The 25,470-nt window shown below is 58.2% G+C and overlaps 1 protein-coding gene across 2 annotated transcripts in view; it reads left to right on the top strand.

Moving 5' to 3' along the window:
* Positions 1-25,470, top strand: part of INPP5A (inositol polyphosphate-5-phosphatase A) — a 257,862-nt gene that overhangs the window by 191,072 nt on the left and 41,320 nt on the right. For both annotated transcript variants that reach the window (XM_016919658.4, XM_024346695.3), the window contains one exon: positions 10,136-10,220. In XM_016919658.4, the coding sequence (XP_016775147.1) occupies positions 10,136-10,220 (85 nt within the window). The remainder of the gene's footprint in view (positions 1-10,135; positions 10,221-25,470) is intronic.

Raw genomic sequence — 25,470 nt, forward strand, 5'->3', positions numbered from 1 at the left:
TTAACCTCTTGTTATGAGAAGTTTAAAAAGAAGACAAATCCCTAATGAGTGAGGAGGACCAGGCTCTGGGCAGGTGTTGGCGGCATCTGTGCCGGGCTGGGGTCCTGGACCCTGGGTGAGGCCGGGCCGTGCACACCCTTGTGTGGCTCTCGGAGGCGCCGAGCACTCAGCCCGTGTTGGGGGCAGCCCTGGTCCCTCTCCTGGACACACAGGTCAGCCCTTGGGGGGCATCTGGGGGCTGAGCCAGAGGTGCACGTCAGCCTTCCTAGGCACCATCCACTGAGGCGTCCCCAAACCTTCCTGAGCTTTCAGCTGGAAAGGAGATTTTCCCATAAGTGACGGGACTCTTTGTCTCCCCTCTGAAATGTGGCCTGGGCTAGTTCAACAGAAACATTTTACATTACAACTGTGAAATCTCGGCATAAAGCACCCCTTTGTCCCCCCATTATTTTCTCACAAATACAGTCCATTGTCATGGCGCTGAAGTTAATTTGATCAACATTGGGACATTTAACTTTTATGTCCAGTCAAAAGAGTTGTTTCATGCTCATTTTGGGCATTCAAAGGAAATGATTGCCAGAAAAATAATGTTCTTCTGAACAATTCCAAGCAATTAGTTTCCCAGGGAGAGGTGACGTGATGCCCGCGCCCCAGCCCCGCTTTGTGTCTTTATGGAGGGCCATCAGTTAGCTGTCAGCTGCTCAAAGAGCCCCCAACCTAAATGTTTCTCTTTAGACGTTCCCAGAACTTGCCTTGCTGTGCAGCCAGTAAAGAAAAGCTGCTGCGTCTCCAGGCAAAGGCAAACTCGGCATTAAAGATCTGGGTCACCCTGAGCGCTCCTGGCCACAGGGCTGGTTCTCGCGCTCCTCACACTCCCGCTGGCCTCGGAGAACAGCTCACAGGCTCTTGCTGGTCGTGGGCTCGTCCTGATCAGGCTTTCTCAGACTCGGAGACCTCAGGGTGGCCGAGGTCATGTGTCTGCGGAGCCCACCAGGCACCCTGTGGTGTCCCTCCGCATGCCCGGGACTCCTGGCAGCACAAGCTCGTGCCCTCTGCCGTTCCGCTGCCATGAAGCCCGCTGCCTCTGTGTCGCGTTAGCCTCTCCAGGGCGTGGTCGGTCCACTGCTGCCCGGCAGGAGGGGCTCCTTTCGCCGGTGCCTCAGCTGATCCATGGCTGCGATCTTCATTTTGTTGAACATGGAGTCAAGCGCCGAGAAAGGCGGTGCCGCTATGCAGATGCAGGGGCAGCGCCTGCACCCGCCACGCACCCTGCACGTTCTCCGCATGTTTCCTTTCCTTAAGAAACAAACCATGTGGGCCCGCGGGTGCCCCGTCCTCCATCCTGAACCCCATCCTGGCCCCCAGCATCAGCCTGAATTCAGCACCTGTCGCTCCTTTGCAGCTTTCTGGCTTCTTGTGACACAGGCACAGATGTTTCTGTACTTTTATTATGTGCCAGCGTGGAGGCAAGCGTCGACGTGACGTTGCTGTGACGCCTGTGTGTGGTTTATGTCTTTACACATGTCATCGCCTGTGACCAACATGTCCAGCATCCTGTGAACGGAGTCTGCCGGACGTCTCCACGAGCTCCAGCCACGGTGCTCGGTCATGGGACTCGCTGCCGGCTGTCTGGAGAGCATTTGGGTGGTTCCCGGCCCTTCGGTGGCAGACAGGACGATGCCTGTGCTGGGCCGTGGGGGCCGTGTGTCTCCCCTCCCGCTGGTCCTTTCCACACCCTGAACCCCAAAGTCACCACTGGCATCTCAGCCAGTTGCGTCTTCTGCTAGCTGGAGAGGAGTGGAGGGTCCTGGAGGTTGAGGCACTTCTGTGCCGCACCCATTTTTGTGGTTTATGGCGGTGTCCAAGCAGAGTTTGAGAGGGTGGGTCTCAGAGTGAGAAAAGCAAAAGTAAAATGGTGATGCTCCGTGTGGAGAGCATGAGAGCGGCGGCTGCCGAAGGAGAGCCCTGCACAGCCCTCCTGCCGCCCTGCACGGGGCTCCCCGCACGACTCTGCCCGAGAGCACTTGATGTGGGGATGGACTCATCGAAGGGAGTGTGGGCTTTAAAAGGTGCCAGACACTGAGAAGGCACATACTGCTGGGGCCCAGGATGCTCCCAGCCCCAAGGCTGAGGTCCGGAGACCATCTCAGCCCCGCCCGCCGCAACACAACTCCGTGGCGGGGCTTTGCAGCCGACCTGAGTTCTCAGTCTGAGATCTGAGTTCTGGTGACAGCTTGCAGACGGCCGCCTTCTCACTGCGTCCTCACGTGGTGGAGGGAGGGAGGGAAGGTGAGCTTTTGGTGTCTTCCTCTTTTACAAGGACACCCTTCCTCTTGCATCAGGGCCCCGCCTCCCTCCCCCACCCCCGTGACCTCAGGTGCTGGCCCCTAAAGGGTTGGGGCTCCGAGGCTGGGACTCACTGGGTGGGGAAGTCAGGGGGCCTTTGGGTGCGGCACTGGGGATCAGTAGGTTGGTCAAGGAGCTTCCTCAAGCGCAGTGGTTGCTGTGACTCCACCCAGTGAGCAGCCTGGCTGCCCCAGGCACTTTGGGGGCTCTGCTAGCCCTGAGGCTGACCCTGCTACTTCAGCACATCCCGCCATCTGCCTGGGTTCTGCCTGGAGGAGCCTTAGACGACTGTCTTCAGGGTTCTGTGGTACCTGGGTTCTGTCTGAGGGCGCCTTAGACGGCTGTCTTGCGGGTTCTGTGGTACCTGGGTTCTTTCTGGGGGCGCCTTAGACAGCTGTCTTCAGGGTTCTGTGTTACCTGGGTTCTGTCTGGGTGCCTTAGACGGCTGTCTTCAGGGTTCTGTGGTACCTGGGTTCTGTCTGAGGGCGCCTTAGACGGCTGTCTTCAGGGTTCTGTGGTACCTGGGTTCTGTCTGGGCGCCTTAGACGACTGTCTTCAGGGTTCTGTGGTGCCTGGGTTCTGTCTGGGCGCCTTAGACGGCTGTCTTGCGGGTTCTGTGGTGCCTGGGTTCTGTCTGGGCGCCTTAGACGGCTGTCTTGCGGGTTCTGTGGTGCCTGGGTTCTGTCTGGGCGCCTTAGACGGCTGTCTTGCGGGTTCTGTGGTGCCTGGGTTCTGTCTGGGCGCCTTAGACGACTGTCTTCAGGGTTCTGTGGTACCTGGGTTCTGTCTGAGGGCGCCTTAGACGACTGTCTTCAGGGTTCTGTGGTACCTGGGTTCTGTCTGGGCACCTTAGACGACTGTCTTCAGGGTTCTGTGGTACCTGGGTTCTGTCTGGGCGCCTTAGACGGCTGTCTTGCGGGTTCTGTGGTGCCTGGGTTCTGTCTGGGCGCCTTAGACGGCTGTCTTGCGGGTTCTGTGGTACCTGGGTTCTGTCTGGGCACCTTAGACGACTGTCTTCAGGGTTCTGTGGTACCTGGGTTCTGTCTGGGCACCTTAGACGACTGTCTTCAGGGTTCTGTGGTGCCTGGGTTCTGTCTGGGCGCCTTAGACGGCTGTCTTGCGGATTCTGTGGTACCTGGGTTCTGTCTGGGCACCTTAGACGACTGTCTTGCGGGTTCTGTGGTACCTGGGTTCTGTCTGGGCGCCTTAGACGGCTGTCTTGCGGGTTCTGTGGTGCCTGGGTTCTGTCTGGGCACCTTAGACGACTGTCTTCAGGGTTCTGTGGTGCCTGCGTTCTGTCTGGGCACCTTAGACGACTGTCTTGCGGGTTCTGTGGTACCTGGGTTCTGTCTGGGCGCCTTAGACGGCTGTCTTCAGGGTTCTGTGTTGCCTGGGTTCTGTCTGGGCACCTTAGACGACTGTCTTGCGGGTTCTGTGGTACCTGGGTTCTGTCTGGGCACCTTAGACGGCTGTCTTGCGGGTTCTGTGGTGCCTGCGTTCTGTCTGGGCGCCTTAGACTGCTGTCTTGCAGGTTCTGTGGTGCCTGGGTTCTGTCTGGGCGCCTTAGACGGCTGTCTTGCGGGTTCTGTGGTGCCTGTGTTCTGTCTGGGCGCCTTAGACAGCTGTCCTCAGGGTTCTGTGTTGCCTGGGTTCTGTCTGGGCACCTTAGACGGCTGTCTTGCGGGTTCTGTGGTACCTGGGTTCTGTCTGGGCGCCTTAGACGGCTGTCTTGCGGGTTCTGTGGTGCCTGCGTTCTGTCTGGGCGCCTTAGACAGCTGTCTTCAGGGTTCTGTGTTGCCTGGGTTCTGTCTGGGCACCTTAGACGACTGTCTTGCGGGTTCTGTGGTGCCTGGGTTCTGTCTGGGCGCCTTAGACGACTGTTCAGGGTTCTGTGGTGCCTGGGTTCTGTCTGGGCGCCTTAGACTACTGTCTTCAGGGTTCTGTGGTGCCTGGGTTCTGTCTGGGCGCCTTAGACGGCTGTCTTGCGGGTTCTGTGGTACCCGGGTTCTGTCTGGGCACCTTAGACGACTGTCTTCAAGGTTCTGTGGTACCTGGGTTCTGTCTGGGCGCCTTAGACGGCTGTCTTGCGGATTCTGTGGTACCTGGGTTCTGTCTGGGCACTTTAGATGGCTGTCTTCAGGGTTCTGTGGTGCCTGGGTTCTGTCTGGGCGCCTTAGACGGCTGTCTTGCGGGTTCTGTGGTGCCTGGGTTCTGTCTAGGCACCTTAGATGACTGTCTTCAGGGTTCTGTGGTGCCTGGGTTCTGTCTGGGCACCTTAGACGGCTGTCTTGCGTGTTCTGTGGTACCTGGGTTCTGTCTGAGGGCGCCTTAGACGGCTGTCTTCAGGGTTCTGTGGTACCTGGGTTCTGTCTGGGCACCTTAGACGACTGTCTTCAGGGTTCTGTGGTGCCTGGGTTCTGTCTGGGCGCCTTAGACGGCTGTCTTGCGGGTTCTGTGGTGCCTGGGTTCTGTCTGGGCACCTTAGACGGCTGTCTTGCGGGGTCTGTGGTGCCTGGGTTCTGTCTGGGGGCGCCTTAGACGGCTGTCTTGCCTGCGTCTGTGGTGCTGGGAGATTCACCCTGAGGGCTTGAGGCTTTACGGGGGCAGAGCTCACAGTGGGTGGAGTAAAAAGTGAAGTCATGAAAAATAGTCCAGCAGTTTCTAGGAAGGTAAAAATAAACAGGCTGGTATGTTTATTCTGGGGGGATGAGTTTATTTAAAGTGGCTTAAACACATCTGTGATGAACCATGCAGTGAGGTGTTTATGATTATTAAGAGAAACTTTTAAGCGATTAAGTAACTAAAATATTCTCAGTAGTTTTAGTAATTTTATACTGTCGATGTTTTTGCTTATGTAAAGTTGTTTGATCAGAGAATGTGGTCTCTACCATAGCAGAGAAACAAACCAACTTTAATAGATTCCCAATTGTACACAACCTAGGCCTTTAAAAATTCAGTGCCAAAGGTTTCAGCTACGGTCGCTTTCAGGGGTTAAAAAATAAAAAAGGAAAGAAGGAAAAAAACCAACTCCTAGCAAGTTAGGTGTCCTGGTTGGATGAATGTCTCACGGCCAGTTTGCTTCCCACACTGCACTAGCTCCTCCTTGGGGGAAAAAAAACTAGCCCCATTCGAGTCTGATATTTTTTAGGGCCCCAGTGGGACTGCTGATGACGCTCTCCCGCCGCCTGCCCTGTCACCGTGGGGCCTCCCACGGTGTCCCAGGCCCCAGCAGCCTCGCGCCCGGTTCCCACTGCTGTGTTAGGGAAGCGCCCGCTGTTGGAAATGTAATTCGGAACGTTCAACCCGTGACTCTCCCTAAGTCTTTAATCTGTGGTGTCGTGGGGTCGCAGTTGTCCTGGAGACACGCAGACGAGCCCCCCAGCCGTTGTGGTGGAGCAGCTGCTGGGACGATGAGGCAGCCCCTCCTCCCAGTGCCTCCGCCGCGTAATGAGACCACTTGTCAAAACAGAGAGAGACACCCATTTTCAAGGCCTAAAAAATTGATTTTTATGGCTCTTCTTGTAATTCTCTTTTTGAATTAGGCACATGATATTGATGTGGGCCTACGTTTTAATCATAATAGCTACTGACAAGGTAATTAATTTTAGAACAACTGTTTTTTTTTTCTCCTGCTCCAAATGGCACTATATTGAAATTGAAAGTGAGCTCTGGGAGGGCAGCGGGGCTGGCACTCAGGTGATTGCCTCGGCCGTGACAGCCCCTTCGTCTTGCGGCCGCCGTGCACCCTTTAGAGGCAGCTGCTGTTATTAATGGGCGCAAGCTGTTCTGTCAGCAGAGCAGGGCGAGGAAGTGTGATCCAGTTTAGGGTTTCATGATGATCCTGCAGGATTCCAGACAGGACGATGACGCGGCGTCTCCAGGGCGTTGCAGGCCCACCTGGTGTGTCGCCTGGCGGCTTTCTCGGGAAGAAGGAGCAGCCAGGCCTGGGCAGGGCCTCCTGTGAGGCGGCACCCCAGAGTATTGAGAGAGGAAACTCGGTCAGTGGAGTGAGGGCCAGCCCGGGAGGCCTCATTTCCTCTCTCTCCGCACTGGGGAACTCATTAGAGTTTGTTCCGTCAGGGTTCTGCTGTTTGTTTAGCCAAGTGACAGTCGCGTCTGTTCCTGCGACGCCGCACACAGATGCTTGGCCATGTGGGGATTGGCCGTGTGGGGATTGGCCGTGTGGGGATTGGCCGTGTAGGGATTGGCCGTGTGGGGATTGGCCGTGTGGGGATTGGCCGTGTAGGGATTGGCCGTGTGGGGATTGGCCGTGTGGGGATTGGCCGTATGGGGATTGGCCATGTGGGGATTGGCCGTGTAGGGATTGGCCGTGTAGTGATTGGCCGTGTGGGGATTGGCCGTGTGGGGATTGGCCGTGTAGGGATTGGCCGTATGGGGATTGGCCATGTGGGGATTGGCCGTGTAGGGATTGGCCGTGTAGTGATTGGCCGTGTGGGGATTGGCCGTGTGGGGATTGGCCGTGTAGGGATTGGCCGTATGGGGATTGGCCATGTGGGGATTGGCCGTGTAGGGATTGGCCGTGTAGTGATTGGCCGTGTGGGGATTGGCCGTGTGGGGATTGGCCGTGTGGGGATGGCTTTGGTATCCTGTGGTCTCGCCTACACCTGGGCTTGGCTGGCTGCATCCTACCCGCTGGCCGGCGGGCGTTGCCGCCCTCCCTCGGGAGCCTCTGTGCCCCGGGCTGCCGCTCTCCTGGGGACTCGGAGCACAGGGCCCTCTGTCTTCCTCCACGCACCCTCGGAGCTTTCTGTGCTCACGGGACACAGCAAGCGCTTCCCTTTCTCCTGGGCAGAGCTTGGGGCTCGTTTAAGCAAATCACACTAGAATAGATCAAACTTGTTACAACTGAGATTTAACCTAAAGTGGAAGGAATTCCAATTAAAAAGGTAAACAAGACTTTTGTGGGCTTTGCCAAGCCAAACTATAGCAATTAACAGGCAAGAGGAGCACGAAATAGCTGGGACCATTTTTGAAAGAACTGTCAACAAGAAGGACTTCCCTATAAAAAGTTGTACTAATTAAAAGCATGCAGGAATTGATTTTTTAAAAGATCTGCAGAAAAGAATAGATTGTCTCAAAAAGACCCCTGCCGCTGGGAATGTTGTGTTGAGATACAGACTTGGTGGGAAGACGGGACACGTTGAATAAATGGTGCAGATCAATTGACCGTCCGTTTGGGAAATCGATAAACTTAGATCCCTGCTCTACACCTTAATTCCGGATGGATTAAAGGATAACCCTTAAAACTCTACTGTAAAGATGAAGGTGGGGGCTCCATGCCCGCGTGGGGACTGGGGCAGGCGTCTCAGCCACAGGGGAAACTGATACATGTGACTATATGGAAATTAAAACTTTTGCCTGACAGAAGCCACCACGGGCAAAACGGAAAGGCCAGCCCCAGGCCAGCAGGAGCACGTGTTCACCACAGACGGGGGTTACTCACTCTCCAGAACTCACAAGGAGGCCCCAGGCCAGCAGGAGCACACACCATATTCACCGCAGATGGGGGTTACTCATTCTCCAGAACTCACAGGGAGGCCCCAGGACAACAGGAGCACACGCCATATTCACCGCAGGTGGGGGTTACTCACTCTCCATAACTCACAGGGAGGCCCCAGGATGACAGGTGCACATGCCATATTCACCACAGATGGGGGTTACTCACTCTCCAGAACTTATGGGGAGGCCCCAGGCCAGCAGGAGCACATGCCATATTCACCACAGACGGCAGTCACTCTCCAGAACTCACGGGGAGACCCCAGGACAACAGGAGCACACGCCATATTCACCACAGACGGGGGTCACTCTCCAGAACTCACGGGGGGCCCCAGGCCAGCAGGAGCACACGCCATATTCACCACAGACGGGGGTTACTCACTCTCCAGAACTCACGGGGAGGCCCCAGGATGACAGGAGCACACGCCGTATTCACCACAGACGGGGGTCACTCTCCAGAACTCACGGGGGGCCCCAGGCCAGCAGGAGCACACGCCATATTCACCGCAGATGGGGGTTACTCTCCAGAACTCATGGGGAGGCCCCTGGAATTCAAAGAGAAAAGGCCAGGAACCAAAGAGAACAGCAGGCTGTGAACAGGTGAAATCGGGAGAAAATGCGAATTTCGATATGTAGATTTAAAAATATTGAGGGTGTGCAAGTTAAGACGGAAATGAACTCCTACGCTCCATAGCCAAAGTGAAATACAGTGGTGATGGTTCCACCCGCACTCAGTCATGAAAGTGTGACCTGCACGGATGCTCCATCCTCCCTCGCTCTGGTCTAAAGGCCCTGGACAGTGCAGAGCGGGTCCACAGCCATTGGTGGCCCTGGCTGGTGCCTCACGGCCACTTGGCTCTCCAACCCGAGGGTGGAGGTGTCACCGGTGGCGGCGGGGCAACGCAGAACAAGACCACGTAAGAACTGGGAAGCGGGAGACCATCTGCTCAGTTGGGGATTCTTCTACTTCTCAAGCGAATGGATCAAGCCGGAAAAGGCTGAGTTAGTGATTGGTTGGGCCCCCTGCCTCCCGGCCTCATCCCACTGGGCCCTACCGTGCCCCTCATGCCCCTGTCACCAGCTCCAGGAGGGCACAGTGCTCCCAGCAGTGACCTGCCCGGGCTGGCACTCCCTGCCTGTGGACAGCTGTGCACACCTGCAGTTAACCTGATTGGAAGCTCTCACTTTTGCCTGGCCAATAACCTGAGTTTATTGTCTCCAAGTGCAGCGTAGTTGGATGGGCAGCCTCTGTGCTGCCTGCCCCTGCCCTGGCAGCCCCACCTGGCTCTGGGCTGTGAAATTAGGAAATTTGGCAACCAGAGTATTTCCTTTTTTTGTCTACAGATCACATGTTTCTGTTCCACTGATGGTTTTGGTGGCCAGTGCCACATTGCAAAGGTTCTCGTGTTGCTTTCACACCAGAAGGGTTGAGTGCCTTGCTCTCCTCAGAAGCAAGCAGTTCACGGCGTTACTGACTGGAGCTGCTGAGGGGAGATTTGGGGTTTGAGTGAGTTGGCGGTTTCTGAGATCTTTTTACAGGCTTATATCTGTAAGGGAAGCCGCAGTGGAAAAACCTTTAGGAAACTGATTGTGATTGATTGAAAATATGAGGAAGAATTTTTCTTGAGTACAGCTGTACCTGGCTAAAAATATACACACACGTATGCAGCCACTGTTACCCTCTTACTTTGAAACGTCCGAGTGGAGATCATATGTAAACCTTCAAAACAGGTCTGAGGGGACATCCCTGTCTGGGAGGAGAGAGCGGGGGCTCCGGTTCCTGCCGGTTCACCTGCACGCGCCTCCCCGTCCATCTCCCTCCCGCTGTCGGTCCCTCCTCCCGTCTGTCTCCCTCCCGCCTTTCCTGAGCTCTGCGGTGGATTATTTGGTCTGTGGTGGATTATTCAGGCATCCTTGTCCGGCCCTTTCCCGTTCTCAGGGCAGCTATGGTTTTCCATGCGTGAGGCTCTCACGCTGCCCTGGCCCAGTGGGTGAGGACGCAGCTGAGACTCTGCCTTTCCTCTTCCTCCATGTCGCTGGCAACAGATGCATGTCCGTGTTGCCAAGGGCTGAGCGCTGCTCAGTGGACCTGTATTGGGGGTGGCCTCAGAGCTGAATTTTGGGTGTGCAAAGAGGCAACCACCGAGGTTCCCCTGCAGCAGGTGACAGAACAGAGAGTGTGCGTATGGGGAGCGTGGAGGAGCGCCGGGGCCGGGCATGAGGGCTGGCCGGCTTCAGCGCCCTCGGTAACAAGTCCTCTTTTTCTTTCCAGAATCATCGATCAGCGATTCGAGAAGGTTTCCTACTTTGTGTTTGGTGATTTCAACTTCCGGCTGGATTCCAAGTCCGTCGTGGAGGTAGGCGCTGGCTTCCCTCCCGCCCCGGTCTCATGCCTTGCTCTGTGTTGAGGAAAACAGTGGAAGGAGCGTGGCCCCTTACTGGCACTTTCAATGCCGTCCGCCTCCCGGGATGCACTTTTTAAGGCAAAACCTTGCAATGAAGAAGCATGTTTTGCTGTCAGCAGAGGGATCCGTGTTGGAATCCGGGATCCGTGTTGGAATCCAGGGTGAGCGGGCCCTCAAGGTTGCCCCGGATGGCGGGTGACAGTGCTGTGGGGCTGTGCCCGGTGGCTTCCGCCGTCGGCACACAAGGAGCTGCTGGAGTGCCGTCACAGCGCCACCCCCTCGATGCCCGCAGAGCTGCAGCCTCTGCAGAGTGTCAGCTCCTTCACACTGTCCAACTTGATCTCAGCGATTTTTCGTCATAACACGTAGAAACTGTCAGAGCCCGTTTTAAACATTGTGCTTTTCTGTCTGCAAAGTCATTATTCCGTGAGTTAACGAGTCGTCACCCCCGCCTGGGAACTCAGGGGTCCCGGGTGCTCCTGGGTGTGGGAACTCAGGGGTCCCGGGTGCTCCTGGGTGTGCTTTCGGGCTGGCCGGGGACCAGCAGCTTGGGCGCCGAGGTGCCACCGACAGGAAGTGGGCCTCTAGGCTCAGTGCAAGGGCCGATGTTTCTCTGTGGTCCAGTCCACGCTGGCTGTGGGTCCTCCCTCCCAGTTTTCATGACTTGGGATTCCACTTCCCGGGCAGCTGTGAAGAGGGGGGTGTGGGAAATGGTGGAGCACCTGTTGCCCACCCGCTCTGGCCCTGCTGCCCTCACCCTCAGCCTCCCTGGTGGCCCCTCCAGGTGCTGGGCATGAGCCGACAGCCCACAGCGGGGCCACAATAAGTTGGATGGGGACACGGTGAGTCGGATGGGGACACGGTGAGTCGGATGGGGACACGGTGAGTCAGATGGGGACACGGTGAGTCGGATGGGGACACGGTGAGTCGGATGGGGACACGGTGAGTCGGATGGGGACACGGTGAGTCGAACAGGGACATGGCGGTCCCCGAGACTGTTATCTCCCCATTTTAGTCTCCAGTTCCAAACACCCACACGTATTCATCTTCCAACGGTGGCAGGACATTGTTTCTGAAAGACAGACTGAGCTGGGTTTGATCATCCTGGGTCTCTTGTGGTTGGCAGAAATGAGTGCCCCTGAAACCCTCTGTTGGGTTGAGCTGGCAGCACCTTGCCACAAGGCCCCACCGCATGCCTGTGTGTCAACATTTGGCCGTGCTGGTGGCGTTGCCTAAACGTTCAATGGCTCCTGGTCGAGGCATCCCTTCATCTGGCTGTGGAGGAGGAAGGCAGGGCCTCTGCGTGTGGTGGGCTGTGGAGCACATGGAGTTTTTAAAGCACACACACCCCAGCGGGGGCCCCGAAGTCCTTTCCATCCCGCTGCTGCGCTTCCTTTCTCCTCGTAGAGGCTGTCGAATGGATCGGTCTCTGGCCTGCCATCCCACAGGCTCAGTGAGGGCTCGAGGGCAGGGGCTGTGCCCATCCTTGCTAGAATCCATGTCCCCGCGTTCGACGCTGTGCGGGACACGGGCGCAAGGCCTGGGGGCCACAGAGGCTGGCCCCTGTCATAGGCTCCTCCTCCACCCCCACCAAGCCGCAGGGGGCTGGAAGCGGCATTTCCGGCAGGTCTGGAACATCTCATAAGTGAGCTCATTTCTAACCTGTTACTCGAGAGCCAGTGAGTCCACAGTACACATAAGTACTTCCCGCTCTGACTGGGAGGGGCCAGGATGAAAGTCAAGAAGAACCCGCCAAAGACCAAAGCCGATCAATCCCGGGCGCCCAGCAATTGGGGAAAGGTCAGGGAGCTTGGAAGGGGCCTTTTCCTTCTGGTAGAGCAAATGTCACAGTAAAGGGCAGCTGGTCCTGGCCGGGTCAGAGCCGTGGTGAGGCACGCGCTGGAGCAGCCGCGGGAGCCTCCCTGGTGAAGGGAGCCAGCTGCTGAGCCCGGTGGCCGGGCCGTGTGACCACAAGGCGTGGGGGGCAGTGGGAAGCCTGGGCTCCGGTGCCTGTGGGGCTTGTGTGGCCGCTCTGGTCTCGGCAGGCGTGGGGGGCCTGGACTCCAGGGCCTGTGGGGCTTGTGTGGCCGCTGTGGTCTCAGCAGGCGTGGGGGGCCTGGACTCCAGGGCCTGTGGGGCTTGCGTGGCCGCTGTGGTCTCAGCAGGCGTGGGGGGCCTGGACTCCAGGGCCTGTGGGGCTTGCGTGGCCGCTGTGGTCTCAGCAGGCGTGGGGGGCCTGGATGCTGGGTCCCGTGGGGCTTGTGTGGCCGCTCTGGTCTCGGCAGGCGTGGGGGGCCTGGACTCCAGGGCCTGTGGGGCTTGCGTGGCCGCTGTGGTCTCAGCAGGCGTGGGGGGCCTGGATGCTGGGTCCCGTGGGGCTTGTGTGGCCGCTCTGGTCTCGGCAGGCGTGGGGGGCCTGGACTCCAGGGCCTGTGGGGCTTGTGTGGCCGCTGTGGTCTCAGCAGGCGTGGGGGGCCTGGACTCCAGGGCCTGTGGGGCTTGTGTGGCCGCTGTGGTCTCAGCAGGCGTGGGGGGCCTGGACTCCAGGGCTTGTGGGGCTTGCGTGGCCGCTGTGGTCTCAGCAGGCGTGGGGGGCCTGGACTCCAGGGCTTGTGGGGCTTGCGTGGCCGCTGTGGTCTCAGCAGGCGTGGGGGGCCTGGACGCTGGGTCCTGTGGGGCTTGTGTGGCCGCTCTGGTCTCGGCAGGCGTGGGGGGCCTGGACTCCAGGGCCTGTGGGGCTTGTGTGGCCGCTGTGGTCTCAGCAGGCATGGGGGGCCTGGACTCCAGGGCCTGTGGGGCTTGCGTGGCCGCTGTGGTCTCAGCAGGCGTGGGGGGCCTGGACGCTGGGTCCTGTGGGGCTTGTGTGGCCGCTCTGGTCTCGGCAGGCGTGGGGGGCCTGGACTCCAGGGCCTGTGGGGCTTGTGTGGCCGCTGTGGTCTCAGCAGGCATGGGGGGCCTGGACTCCAGGGCCTGTGGGGCTTGCGTGGCCGCTGTGGTCTCAGCAGGCGTGGGGGGCCTGGACGCTGGGTCCTGTGGGGCGCTGGGCAACTCCTGTGAAGGACTGCAAGGCTTTCCTTTTTCTGCTGACCAGAAAAGGAAGAAAGCACCTCACCGGGGTTTGCCTGTGGGTGTGACCGTAGGAGGAGGCATGGCGGGAGAACCGTGCAGGGGCCTCGGGAGCCCGCCTGGGTCTGCCACATCTTCTCCTGCATCACCTGGCCTGCTCCCCTGGCCTCCCTAAGTGCCTTCACACACAGCCCTCAACCCTCATGGGTCACTGTCAGCAGTGTTTTTTGATCACCAAGATCAGTCCTATTTCTTAAAGAGTTCCTCTCACACGGGCAGTCACAGCACGGCAGCTCCTGCCCAGGTCTAGATGGCCCCGGTGCCCTGGACCCCGCCAGGGAGGGTGGGTGCAGAGCGGGAACTGCCTCCCGGGCCTCAGTGGGCTCTCCAGACCTTCCAGTTTCAGGTCTGGGACCTGCCTGAGTTTTACCCAGGAAGAAGCAAGACCATGCTCGCCCCCACCTGTACCCCGTCCTCCGTGTTCGTGTTAGGCTGTCGCTAAAGGAGCCCTCGCCCCAGCCCTCTGCGCTGCTGAAGGGGTCCACGCAGAGGGCCAGTGCTGGGGAGGGGGCCCTGCTGAAGGGGTCCACGCAGAGGGCCAGTGCTGGGGAGGGTGCCCTGCTGAAGGGGTCCACGCAGAGGGCCAGTGCTGGGGAGGGTGCCCTGCTGAAGGGGTCCACGCAGAGGGCCAGTGCTGGGGAGGGTGCCCTGCTGAAGGGGTCCACGCAGAGGGCCAGTGCTGGGGAGGGTGCCCTGCTGAAGGGGTCCACGCAGAGGGCCAGTGCTGGGGAGGGCACTGGCCTGAAGCCAGAGTTCGAAGATTCCCATCACCGATAAACCAGTGGGATCTTCCACGGCAGCCTTCATGCTTAACTTTAAACATCAAACTACAGAGGACGGGAATTCTAATGGCTGTGCTTAAGGGGCTGTTTACTTTGTGAACTGGTGATAAACAGTTCTCCAGAAACTGCCACTTTCTCCTGAGAGTCAGTAAAGAGCTTCAGCAACCTCCAGGCAGCTGCTCGAGCGGCTGGTGGAGCACTCCAGGGCGAGTGAGCACCTGTGTCTGAGAGCCGCCCACACCACCATAAGCCTCACCAGCTCCCGTCCTTCAGGAATTGAGTCGTCTCTGTTTTTTATCACTTTCCCATCCACAGTAATTGGAACAGACATGGAGTTACTTGAAATGCTGTTTTTCCTCTCAGTTCCCCCACAGTAGCTGGTTTTAAATGGAGTCCAGCAGCCTGGGTCCACCTGCCCTGTCCTCAGCCCCTGCGGGGCCCTCCCCACCACCTCCTGGTCTTCCCTCAGCCCCTCTGCCCTGGAACGGCCAGGCCCCTTTCTGGGCTCCACGGGGTGCATCATTGCCACCCATCTGCCTCCGCCCCCAACACTATGGTGTCCTGCTTGCCGGGGCCACGTGGGCGAGTCAGGTGACAGACCCAGTGCAGCCGGGTGGGCTGGTGGACGTGCTGGCCGGGGCTGCGTGGGCAGCGCGGGAGGGGGCGCCATCTGCTGCAGGACAGTTCACGTCTGTCCCTCACGCCCTGTCTGCAGGCTCCTCGGCCGCTCTGCATCCCCACCCACTCAGCTCTGTGGAGAGGTGTCCTGGGTGTGGGAAGAGCAGCTCCTGCGTGCAGCTTGTTAAGACAGCGGGTGTGGGGCTTGCCTGGCCGTCGAAGCGTCAGAGGTGACTATAAGTCAGGAAGGGAAAGAAAACTGCGGTCTTCCTGGAACCTCCTCTGCATGCCCCAAGTGGATTTCTCAAAGGAACCGTAAGCAGGAACGTGGCAGAGCTCCTGCGGGCCTGGCTGACCCAGGTGGCGTCCTGAAGTCCCAGCCGCGTTGGCATGTCCTGCTGTGAGCCTGACCGCAAGCTGCCTCCCCTCTGCCCCTGCAGCGGCTGCCAGGACATGAGGCTAACAAGCACCGAGGGCAGCCCAGGAACCCGATTTTTCACTTCATTTCATTTTAATTCAGATCTGATAATTCAGATCTGATAGAGCCGCGTGGCTATTCCATGGGACAGTACAGACCAGGTGACTTTCAACCAGTGCAGGGGCTACCACGGGGGAGGAACATTCCCGTGGACTTGCTGTCCAGCCAGCTTGGGCTCAGCTGCTCCCCAGTGCATCCCTGTTCTTGGAACCACAGCCCTGAGGTGGGCCCTGGGTGAGGTCTCCACGCTGCCTGGCAGACGTGGCGGTCATTCACATGGGACGGCGTGGTCAGCCCTGCACAGTCCCAGGGAAGAGTCAGGCCTGGGTTCCCCCCGGTGAGAGGTCAGAGAACAGAGAAGGCGGCCCTGGAGGTGACTGCACCCCTCCCGCGTATCAGGCACCCCTCCTGCGTATCAGGTGTCCCTCCTGCGCATCAGGCGCCCCCTCCCACTTACCAGGCATCCCTGGGAGTGACCCCGTCCCTCCTGCATATCAGATGCCCCTGGGAGTCACCGCGTCCCTGCCCTGTATCAGACACCTCTGGAAGTGACCGCGTCCCTCCTGCGTATCAGACGCCCCTGGGAGTGACCGCATCCCTGCCCCATATCAGGCATCCCTGGGAGTGACCGCATCCCTCCTGCATATCAGATGCCCCTGAGAGTCACTGCGTCCCTGCCCTGTATCAGATGCCCCTGGAAGTGACTGCGTCCCTCCTGCGTATCAGACGCCCCGGGAGTGACCGCGTCCCTGCCCCATATCAGGCGGCCCTGGGAGTGACTGCGTCCCTGCCCCATATCAAGCGGCCCTGGGAGTGACCGCACCCCTGCCTCGTATCAGACGCAGGTGTTTTCAGCAGCAGGTTTTCTTCGCTGGTGCCGTTTGTTGGTGTCAGACATGAGGAGGGGACCAAGGAAGGGCACGCAGGAGGTGGTGGCTGAGCCTCCGTTGCGTCTGCTGGGAGTGGGGGCTCTCCAGCCCCGCGATCAGCTTGGGAGGGAGCTGGTCTCCGGTGAGGGTTTCCTCCAGTGAGGGTTTCCTCCAGTGCAGAACTCAGTGTTCACACGAATCGGCAGAAGGAAAGCCGCATGTGCTCTGTGGTTATCACCCAGGCATGCCCAGGGCGTTCGTGGGAAATCCAGGTTCTGTCTGCAAAGGTCCCTTCTAAATGGCACCAGAATTGGACACCATGTCTTCAACAGACGTAGATGCCACCCAGGGGAGCCCCTGTCTAAATGGCACCAGAATTGGACACCATGTCCCCAACAGACGTAGATGCCACCCAGGGGACCCCCCGTCTAAATGGCACCAGAATTGGACACCATGTCCCCAACAGACGTAGATGCCACCCAGGGGAGCCCCCGGCACCCCAGGCAGTGGCAATGCACATTCCTGGGAGCAGGGAGGCCTCCACCCACCACGGCTCATTCACACGCCCGGCCACCCTGGTCTCTGGGCTCTAGGATGCTGCCCGCGACAGCAGCTGCCCACGCAGTTACCAGGCCCTGGCTTATAATGCCCTCACACTGGACAGACGTGGGTCTTACTGTTCTGCGCTGTTTGTCTGCCGTTTGCAAAGGAATGGGAAGAAAAATGAATAGTTTTAAACTGGATTGTTTACTCAGCAAGTGTCTAAGATCCTTGCATTAGTGTTTGGAGGGTTTTCCTGCCCACGTGGCTCTTTAAGACTGTGGATACATAGCTGTTCATTTGACAAGTCTTTCGTTACATTTTGCACACAGTTTACTATGTAAGTAAAGCGAGCCTAGTGGAAAACAGGGAAAATGATGTGTAGTGTAGAGTTCTTGTAGGACTGTTCAGTCAAGGGAGGGCCACACCTCTGGAATAAGGACCGCTTTTCCCTCCTGGCATCATCAACACAGTTGTCAGCTGTGTGTCAAATTCCACAGCTCACTGAAGCTAAGTGCTTGGTGCAGGGACTGGCCCGAAGCTGAGCACCTGGATCCCATGGCCGCAGGGATTTCCTGAGGGCTGGGGGCCGCAAGGAGTCACAGGACCCTGGAAGCGACCACGGGGAGGACCCTGAGGCCCAGGGCAGGGGCGGTATCCCCAGGGTCACCTGCGGCCCCTCAGTGCTGCGTGGCACCTCCACGTGGCCATGTCGCTCCCTGTGGGCCGCAGACACGTGCAGGCTCTCCGGAGGGTCACGGCCTGTCTTCTGTTTGCTCATCCGTTGACGTGGAATGTGCGTGCCAGGTGGAGCCCTCCCGCGCAGTCTCCTGTCTCCGTGTGGGGAGATTCCTGCGGCAGTGGCTCAGAGGACCACAGGCTGGGTGGCTTACACAGCAGAAGTTTATTCTCTCACAGTCCTGGAACCTGGACATCCAAAATCAAGGTGTCCTAGTGCCACGCTGCTCCTGGAGGCTCCAGGGGGGACCCCTCCTTGCCTCACGCAGCCACACGTGGCCCAGATGGCCCTGGCTCATGGCCGCATCACCTCCGTCTGCGCCTCCATCCTCATGTGGCCTTTTCTTGCAAGGACATGAGTCCATGGACTTAGGGCCCACCCCACCCAGGATGTCTCATCCCGAGATCTTAACTAGTTACACCTGCAAGACCCCATTTCCAAACAAGGCCCCATTTCTGAGGCTCTGGGTGGACATGAATCTGGGGGCACACCGTACAGCCCAGGACAGCAGGCAGCGCCGGAGTGACTGTCTCCTGCCATGTGGTCGACTGAACACTAGCACAGAAAACGTTTCTTTGAAAGCCCTACCTAAAAATAAATCTCACTGAAAAATGACCAGATGTATTTGTTGGTGGTGATTAATCTCAGCTGCATTAGTTAAGGTGCCAGTTAGGTAGATTATTGAATTTTAAAATGCCATCCAAGCCCCACTTATGGAAAATCAAAATCTGCTAGTTGGCATGGCATGGTTTTTAAAAAAGGTTTCTGACTGTAAAACATTTCGTAGAAATTTTGTGGAAACCAAAGAAAATTCTGCACGATTTTCTTTTGAGGCTGACTTGGACCAAGGAATTGAGGGCAGGTGTTTGGGGACCCCTCATACCGGCACCAGATCAGGCTGTGCTGAACGCTGATGCCGGCCTCCCTCTGCATGTGAACAGGCTGATATTGGCCTCCCTCCGTGTGTGAACAAGCTGATGCCGACCTCTGCACCTGAACAGGCTGATTTCAGCCTCTGCGCGTGAACAAGCTCGATCTCCACTTGGCCCTGTGGCACGTCCCTGTTGCAGTTTCCTTCCACATGAAGCTTTTTGATGAAGAACTGACAGGAGTGCCTGGGAGCTCCTTAGCACACAGATCCTCGGCTCTCCCGGACCTGCGAGTCTCCTGGGAGCTCCTCAGCGCACAGATCCTTTGAGTCAGGCCCAGGGCCCAGGCAGCGTCTCCTCACGTCTGCTTGGCACCAGGCTCAGTGCGGCTGGGGAACCGGGGCTGTGCAGGTACCTCTGGTCGGGATTCAGGCTCGGTCCACGCCACCCGCAGCGCCATTCGCCCGTGCAGCCTCCAGGGATGCATCACTGCGGGTGCGCCTGAGATGCCAGCTATGCTCTCGTGTGATGCAGAAGCATCACCTCTGGGCTGGACTGTCCTGGCAGGACCACACCCGGCAGTGGCCACCATCACTGCCCACTGATCTCGGTGCTCCCTGAGGCTGTGCGCTTCTCCTTCCTCAGATGAAAAGTGGACGAGGAATCCCTGTGGTCCAGGGCCTCGTTTTCCTCGTACAGCTTTCATTTTTCGCACTGTGGTCCAGCCTCCAGTGTCTTTGCAGCTGGGAAGTATCAGGAGGAATTGGAGCATGGAGCAGCTCAGCATGGCCTGGGCAGAGTGCGGATTCGCAGCATTTCCAGCTGCTCAGATGAGCAGGTTCTTTTTCACACAGGCCTGTGGATGGCTAAAGTTCTGAGTGGGTGAGCGTCCCACTGTTGGCTGCCTTGTGGGCAGCCCCATTGGTCCAGCAAGTGTGTCCTGTGCGTTTGCTATGTGGGCCCAGCACCAGGATCAGGGTACCGCCTGCCCTCAAGACCATGACCTTGGGCACCAGGAGTGCCCGGGGCAGTGGGTTTGCCTGGCGGCTGCCTCCCCCACCTCTCTTCAGTTCTGCTCCACCTGCCTGGGAGCGATTTCCCACCGAAGTGTCTGTGCACATCTCTCTGCCTTCCAAGAAGCATCTGCATTTTAAAGGAGAGGGAGTGTCGGAGTCAAAGGCCAGCAGGAGTGTCTTGCAGGGTCCTCGGATGGAGCTAGCTTCGGGGCTGAATGGAGTGGGTTCAGTCCTTGAGATGGGCTCTGCCCTTCCTCTTGGCAGAGCAGCTGTGTGGTGAGCCCCTCAGAGGAGGCCACACAGAGGCGGGCAGGGCCTCCCAGAGGGCTTAGAAGTGTTATCCGCTCCCCAGCCGTGTGGAGCAGGTGCATCTCGAGCACCTGTCCTTCCTTCCCCTGAGCCTTTCTGTCAAACAGCAGCATGGGTTAGAGTGAGACCCTGTGGGCTCCATGCAGGCCAGTCCTCCCCACCCTCCGCAACCCCCCGTGTAGAGATGCCACGTCCAGAGGCCACGTTGGTACCTGCAGTCTGGCTCCTTGGGAGCCGGCAAAGGCCACACCCAGCCTCCACCCCGGGTTCGTGGGGAGATCTGTGCCCTCCTCTGGGGTGGTTTTCAGATTGCCCAGGGTCAGAGTAAGCATACGCGGTTCTGAAGGTTTGTGGACAGTGACACAGTCGTGCATAGCCAGAGCGCATCAGGAAGCCATGTTTATCACAGCGCAGAGCATCTTGCCTGATGGAGTGTTCTGGGAATGCTGGAGGCTGGGGGCAGGCGGTGCCCGGTGGCATGGGCGCCCTGGGGCGGTGTTGGTACGAAGGGACATGTGAGTGTAATGGTCTTTCAGAAACCACGGCTGGCCTGGCTTTGGTTTCACTGCTGAGCTCCCACCCACAGCAGCCCATCCTTGCCCCCTGGGTCCTGGGTTGGTGAGGTCATCCTCTTGCCCTCACTGCCGACCGCGTTCCTCTGCCTGCTCACAGCGCCTCCTTGGCGCCCTCAGTGGCAGGCTTGCTGGAAAGACTTATCAGCGGTTAATTAAATCCATCTCCACAGCAATGGGAGGCCAGGCAGAGCCGGGCTGGCAGCAGCAGATTAAATACAGGGTTGTTTGCCCTGCCGAGAGTTCAGGGGCAGGGCGTCTGGGAGGACGACCAGCCTGGTGGCCCTGGAGGCTCTCAGACCCCGAGGTGGAGACCTGCTTGTGATTTTTGGTGGCAGGAGGGTTGTAGGGATCGGATCTGGGAGTCCTGCCCTGCCCCACACCAGTCTGTGAAAGAGGCTCTGTGTGCAAAGCAAAGAGACTGTCCCCCAGGAATGCGCAGCCTCCTGTGTTTCAGATGCAGATTAATGCAGACTTGCTCACAGAGCAGAACTGAAAAGATGATACTGGGGTCAGATCTGGCACCACGGAAGCTGTAATTACAACCCACCACATGAAACACGCTGGTCGTGTGCCATCTGAGAGGGCCGTGCGTCCTCACACGAGTCAGTGATGCAGCCTGCGGCTCCGGCTGCTGCTGGGATGTTCAGAGGGTGTGTTTCCTGCCTCGCGCGGTGGCAACTGGCAGCTGGGGCGCTCAGCTGGCCGTGGTGACAAAGAGTGACAGCAGTGCCAGGCGCACCCGTCTCCGCACGGCCCGACCGCACACCACACCTGCCGTCCATCACCTCTCTGACAGTGACGGTGATGGATGCGTCTTTGGAGGCTGGTGGCCGTTTTTAACAACCGGTTGCCAATCACTGACAGGTACATGCTCAGGTGCCAGCTGGGCCTGCAGGGGAATGGCCGTTGGGGGCGTTGACATCCAGAAGGAGCCATCCTCGGAGAGGGGCTGACGTCGCAAGGAGACACCCCGAGAGCCGGGCTTCCCAGAACACGGCTCTCAATGGGCACCAGGGAGGGTACCACCACTGCCCGCGAGGCAGGATCCCAGCACCTGCCTCAAAGGCTGTGTCTGCCGTTCAGTGGAGACCATGGCCGGCAAGAGCAGCCAAGGCCAGGCTGCCCAGCAGCGTAAGCCCAGGCCCAGACCTCAGGCATTCCTGGCGCCCAGGCGTCCTTCCTTCTAGTGTGCACTGCGTCCTGGGAGGAGGGGCAGCTGTCAGCCAGTAGGTAACATCACACCTGGTCATGGCCCCCCACAGCCCCCACAGACTCCTGAGACCCGCTGGCTGCTCCGGCCGCAGCCAGGCTCCAGGTGAAGTTGTGACCTCATCTGGTTACCGGCTGCCTTGTTGAGCCCCTCTGCCCCCTGATCCCTCAGCCGTGGGCACAGTGGGCGCCGTGAGGCTTTGGGCAGGAGAGGCCAGGTCCCTGTGTCCACTGGCAGCTCCCATCAGGCGTGACAGACGGGGATGACTGTGCAGCTGTCGCTAGCCCTGTGTATGGGCAGGCCTGAGCTCCTAAAAACTGAGAGCATGGCGGCCGACTCCTCAGCCTGACGATGTTCCTGCATCGGCTGCAGTCGGCGCAGCCCTCCAAAGCCCTGCACCATTCAGGATTTGGCCCATCCCGCAGCCGTGAGCGGACTCGATGTGGCAACATGGGCACAGTGTGTGTCCAGAGGGCAGGTGGCAGGGACGGTCCCTTCTAACTCCCACAGACCCCAGAAAGCCTGGCTCAGAGTGACACTCCTGCAGAGCCTCAGCACCGTCTCCAGAGCAGCATGGATGGAAAGATGCACACAGCCCCATCCTCCTGCCGCCGTGAGTTAATGTTAGCGCAGCCCCGTCCTCTGCTGCCGTGGGTTAATGTTAGCGCAGCCCCGTCCTCCTGCTGCCGTGGGTTAATGTTAGCGCAGCCCCGTCCTCCTGCTGCCGTGGGTTAATGTTAGCGCAGCCCCGTCCTCCTGCTGCCGTGGGTTAATGTTAGCGCAGCCCCGTCCTCCTGCTGCCGTGGGTTAATGTTAGCGCAGCCCCGTCCTCCTGCTGCCGTGGGCTAACGTTAGTCATTGTCAAGTTCTCATCTTACCTGGGGACCCAGTGTGTAGACAGATCTTGTGCAGACCCAGTGGGGCACTGCCCTCGCCACGTGCCCAGCGTGCTCTGGATGGCGAGGCAGGCCAGTGGCAGCCTCTCTGCCCTCCCTGCCAGCTCCTCAGCCACAGGGACGCCCTTCCCTGAGGGTGGAGGTCAGGGCGGTGGGGGCCTGCAGAGGGCACGTGAGCTAAGCCGTGCTGCTCGGTTCACTCACTTGTTATTCTAGAGTCTTGGTGTAAAATAGCAATGGCAACGACAGAATCACTGATTTAAATCATTAAATTTATTTTTTAATTTTTCTGTTTAGAAAGAGATTTTATTTGGTCTGTTTCTATATAGGGCCTATGACATCAACTGAAAATAAAATAAAATGTTATACTGAATTATAGTGATGACATTAGCTTCGTACTTAGGGGATTTTTTTCTAGGAAGTTCACTTTGCAAATATTACCCAATATTTTCAACTGGTATATTGATGCCAAGAATCTTCTCATTTTATAGAAAAAGAAGACAAAAAACAAAAGACGCTGTGGCATTTTCTCTGGTCTATGCTGGGACTCTGTTCGAGGAACTGTTTTTTGGACTCATTCCTAATTGATTCATAATCCGTAGTGTGTTCACTAACCTTTAATGCACTTTTCTGTATTTTTTATGAGCTCATACTTTATTTAAAAATTCCTCTGCCTGCCCTTGGTTTAAAAGAAACCCGTGGGAAAGGTAGGGCACAGAGCAGGTCTCTCGTGCCAAGGCAGGGGGTTGCTGGAGACCCCGGACACTGTGTAGCCTCATTCGTCCTCCTCCTTCGCACATCGCACCCGGCTCCCTTGCTAGCAATCAGTGGCTCTGAGAAGCATACAGGGGACCCTGAGACCAGGGCTGAGCTCTGTGTCCTGCGTCCCCCTCCCTTTGCCACATCCCCCTCCCCACGTCCAGCCGTGCCAGTGGAAGGCTGGGGATGTCCGGGAGGAGCCACCCAGAGGCACAGCAGGTGCTTCTGCCACCGGGCAGGGCCAGTCCTGCGGAGCCACCCCTGGGCCCAGCAGAGGGTGCCCGGCACGGTGCTAGACACAGCCTGAGAAAGAGACCCGCCGCCTTCTTCTCAGAAAGTCTGTTGAGCTTTAGCTGGCGTGAGAGCAAGTGGGCGCCGCTCCCGTTCCATGCGCGCCGTGTCCGAGCCTGCCAGGCTGCTGGAGTCCGGGAGCAACCTTGGGAGAGGACATGAAAGAGTCTTTATAGCATGTTGTTGTTCTGGGTGGCCGTTGACAATGCACACAGAGAGGAGGGAGGCCACTCGGATGCTGACGCCAACATCTCCCCATGACAGCGCCTTTCACTGGCTGTATTTCTGCACCCCATAAGCTCGGGATGCAGGGCCTTGTGCCCGGCCCTGGGGCTCGCGGTGAGGTCTGTGCTCCAGGGCCTCACGGTGGGCACTTTTGTCAAGTGATAGGGTCCCCCTTCGGGTCTAGGGTTCACCAGGAAGACCGTTGAGAAGATGGAGCTCACCAGAAGGGCTTTCTCTTGGGAAGTCAAAGTAAGGGAGGCCGGTGAAGTGTCTGAGGGCCCGCCCCGCAGCCCTCCCAGCAAACCCTGCCCCGCAGCCCTCCCAGCAAGCCAGGCTCTCAGCTCCTCAAATTCCATCTGGGATGGTCATTCTCTGTGTTCAGTGCCCACCCTGGTCCTAAAAAGCTAGGAAATTGGCACCATGGCACACTTTACAGAACGCCGTTCCTGGCTTCACTGGGGGCTGAGCATGAGTGCGTGCCCCCTGAGGAAGGGTCCTTGGTGCCTGCCACCCTGGCCTCCCGGCCTCACCACACATTTCCCACACCAAGTCTGGCCGGGGTCCCTCTGCCGAGCTCAGGCCCAGCCCCCGGAGAAGCCTGTGTGAGGCCCGTGGTGGGGGCGTGCAGACAGAAGGCAGCGGGAAGGTGGTTTACTCATCCTTACCCTGCACCTGCTATACCCCCAGCCTGTCGAACCTGGAGGGCACAGCTGTTGCCCTGTGGGCCTGTGTGCTAATAGGTCCTAATAGCCACCAGCATACTTGGGGGTGGTGGCTATAGTGCCGGCCCCTGATCTGAGCCGCTCCCAGAGGGGGACGCAGCGCTCTCTGGCCTTTGCTGCCCTCCTTGCCCTGGGGGCCGGGTGAGTCGCACTCTCGCTTCCAAGAAGCCGCACACGTGTGTGCCATAGGAAAGGAGTCTGGAGCCTCCGGGAGTTAATTTGAGATGACGTGTGCTGTTTCCATCAAAGATCGTCAGGCTTGGGTGTGGTGCTTGTGAGGCCCTCGCCATGTCCCCTGCCAGGACCCAGGGGCCTCAGCAGAGGCGTCTTCTAGGGTCTGAGGACCTTGTCTCCGCCCTGTGTGTCCGTTGGCCCGTGTATGTTTGATGAGCACTGACGTTCGGGGGTGCCGCCTGTGTCCACCCCAACGGGATGCCAGAGGACTCCAGAGGTGCGGCTTCCTCGGCACTTTCCGTGGCCTCCCCAGGACGAAGCAGGTTTTAAAGACAGGACTTGCACGTCGGGGCCGCCTGTGAAGCGATTGGCTGGTTGTCCTCCTTTCCCACTCCACGGCAATGTCTAAGACCTGCACCAGCGTCCATAATGTGAGTTACCAAGAAATGGCTAACCCCACGGGACCAGTAATGCTTCTCCAGGTGGATATCCAGAGGACTGGGGCGTTTGTCAGAACTTAGCGTTTGAATTATCTCTGCCTGTTTGCAGTGACCTAATAGTAAACCTGGAACTTTGCATGCTGGTTTGTCAGTAGGCTCCGTAGTTTTCTGAACTGTAACGGAATTACCCCCTCGATTCTGAGCAGTGGTCCGGACCCTCAGGCATGTTCAGGGCAGGAGCGGTGGGAGCCTCTTAGTGAATTCTCCTTTCACAGCGAAAGCGTTACGTTGGTGTAGTGGCACGGCATCCGGGAGCACAGATTTATATTCACGTTCACCATGACTAGAAGAATTATTTGTAGCATAGAAAATGTTTATCCCCTGGAGTCAGTTCTGTTTTCTAGAGTCATTCAAAAACTGAAGCCGTAATGATTTCCTATTAACGCGGTTTAAGGAAAACCCATGTAAAGTGCTCGGGCCTTTTGTTGTGAACCGTATTTTAGAAATACTTTTCTACACCCTCCTTTCATCCCTGCTGCTGGAGAGTGGCTACGTGGAACTTCT

The sequence above is a fragment of the Pan troglodytes genome, chromosome 8 (genome assembly GCF_028858775.2).
Source record: "Pan troglodytes isolate AG18354 chromosome 8, NHGRI_mPanTro3-v2.0_pri, whole genome shotgun sequence".
NCBI classification, from domain to species: Eukaryota; Metazoa; Chordata; class Mammalia; order Primates; family Hominidae; genus Pan; species Pan troglodytes.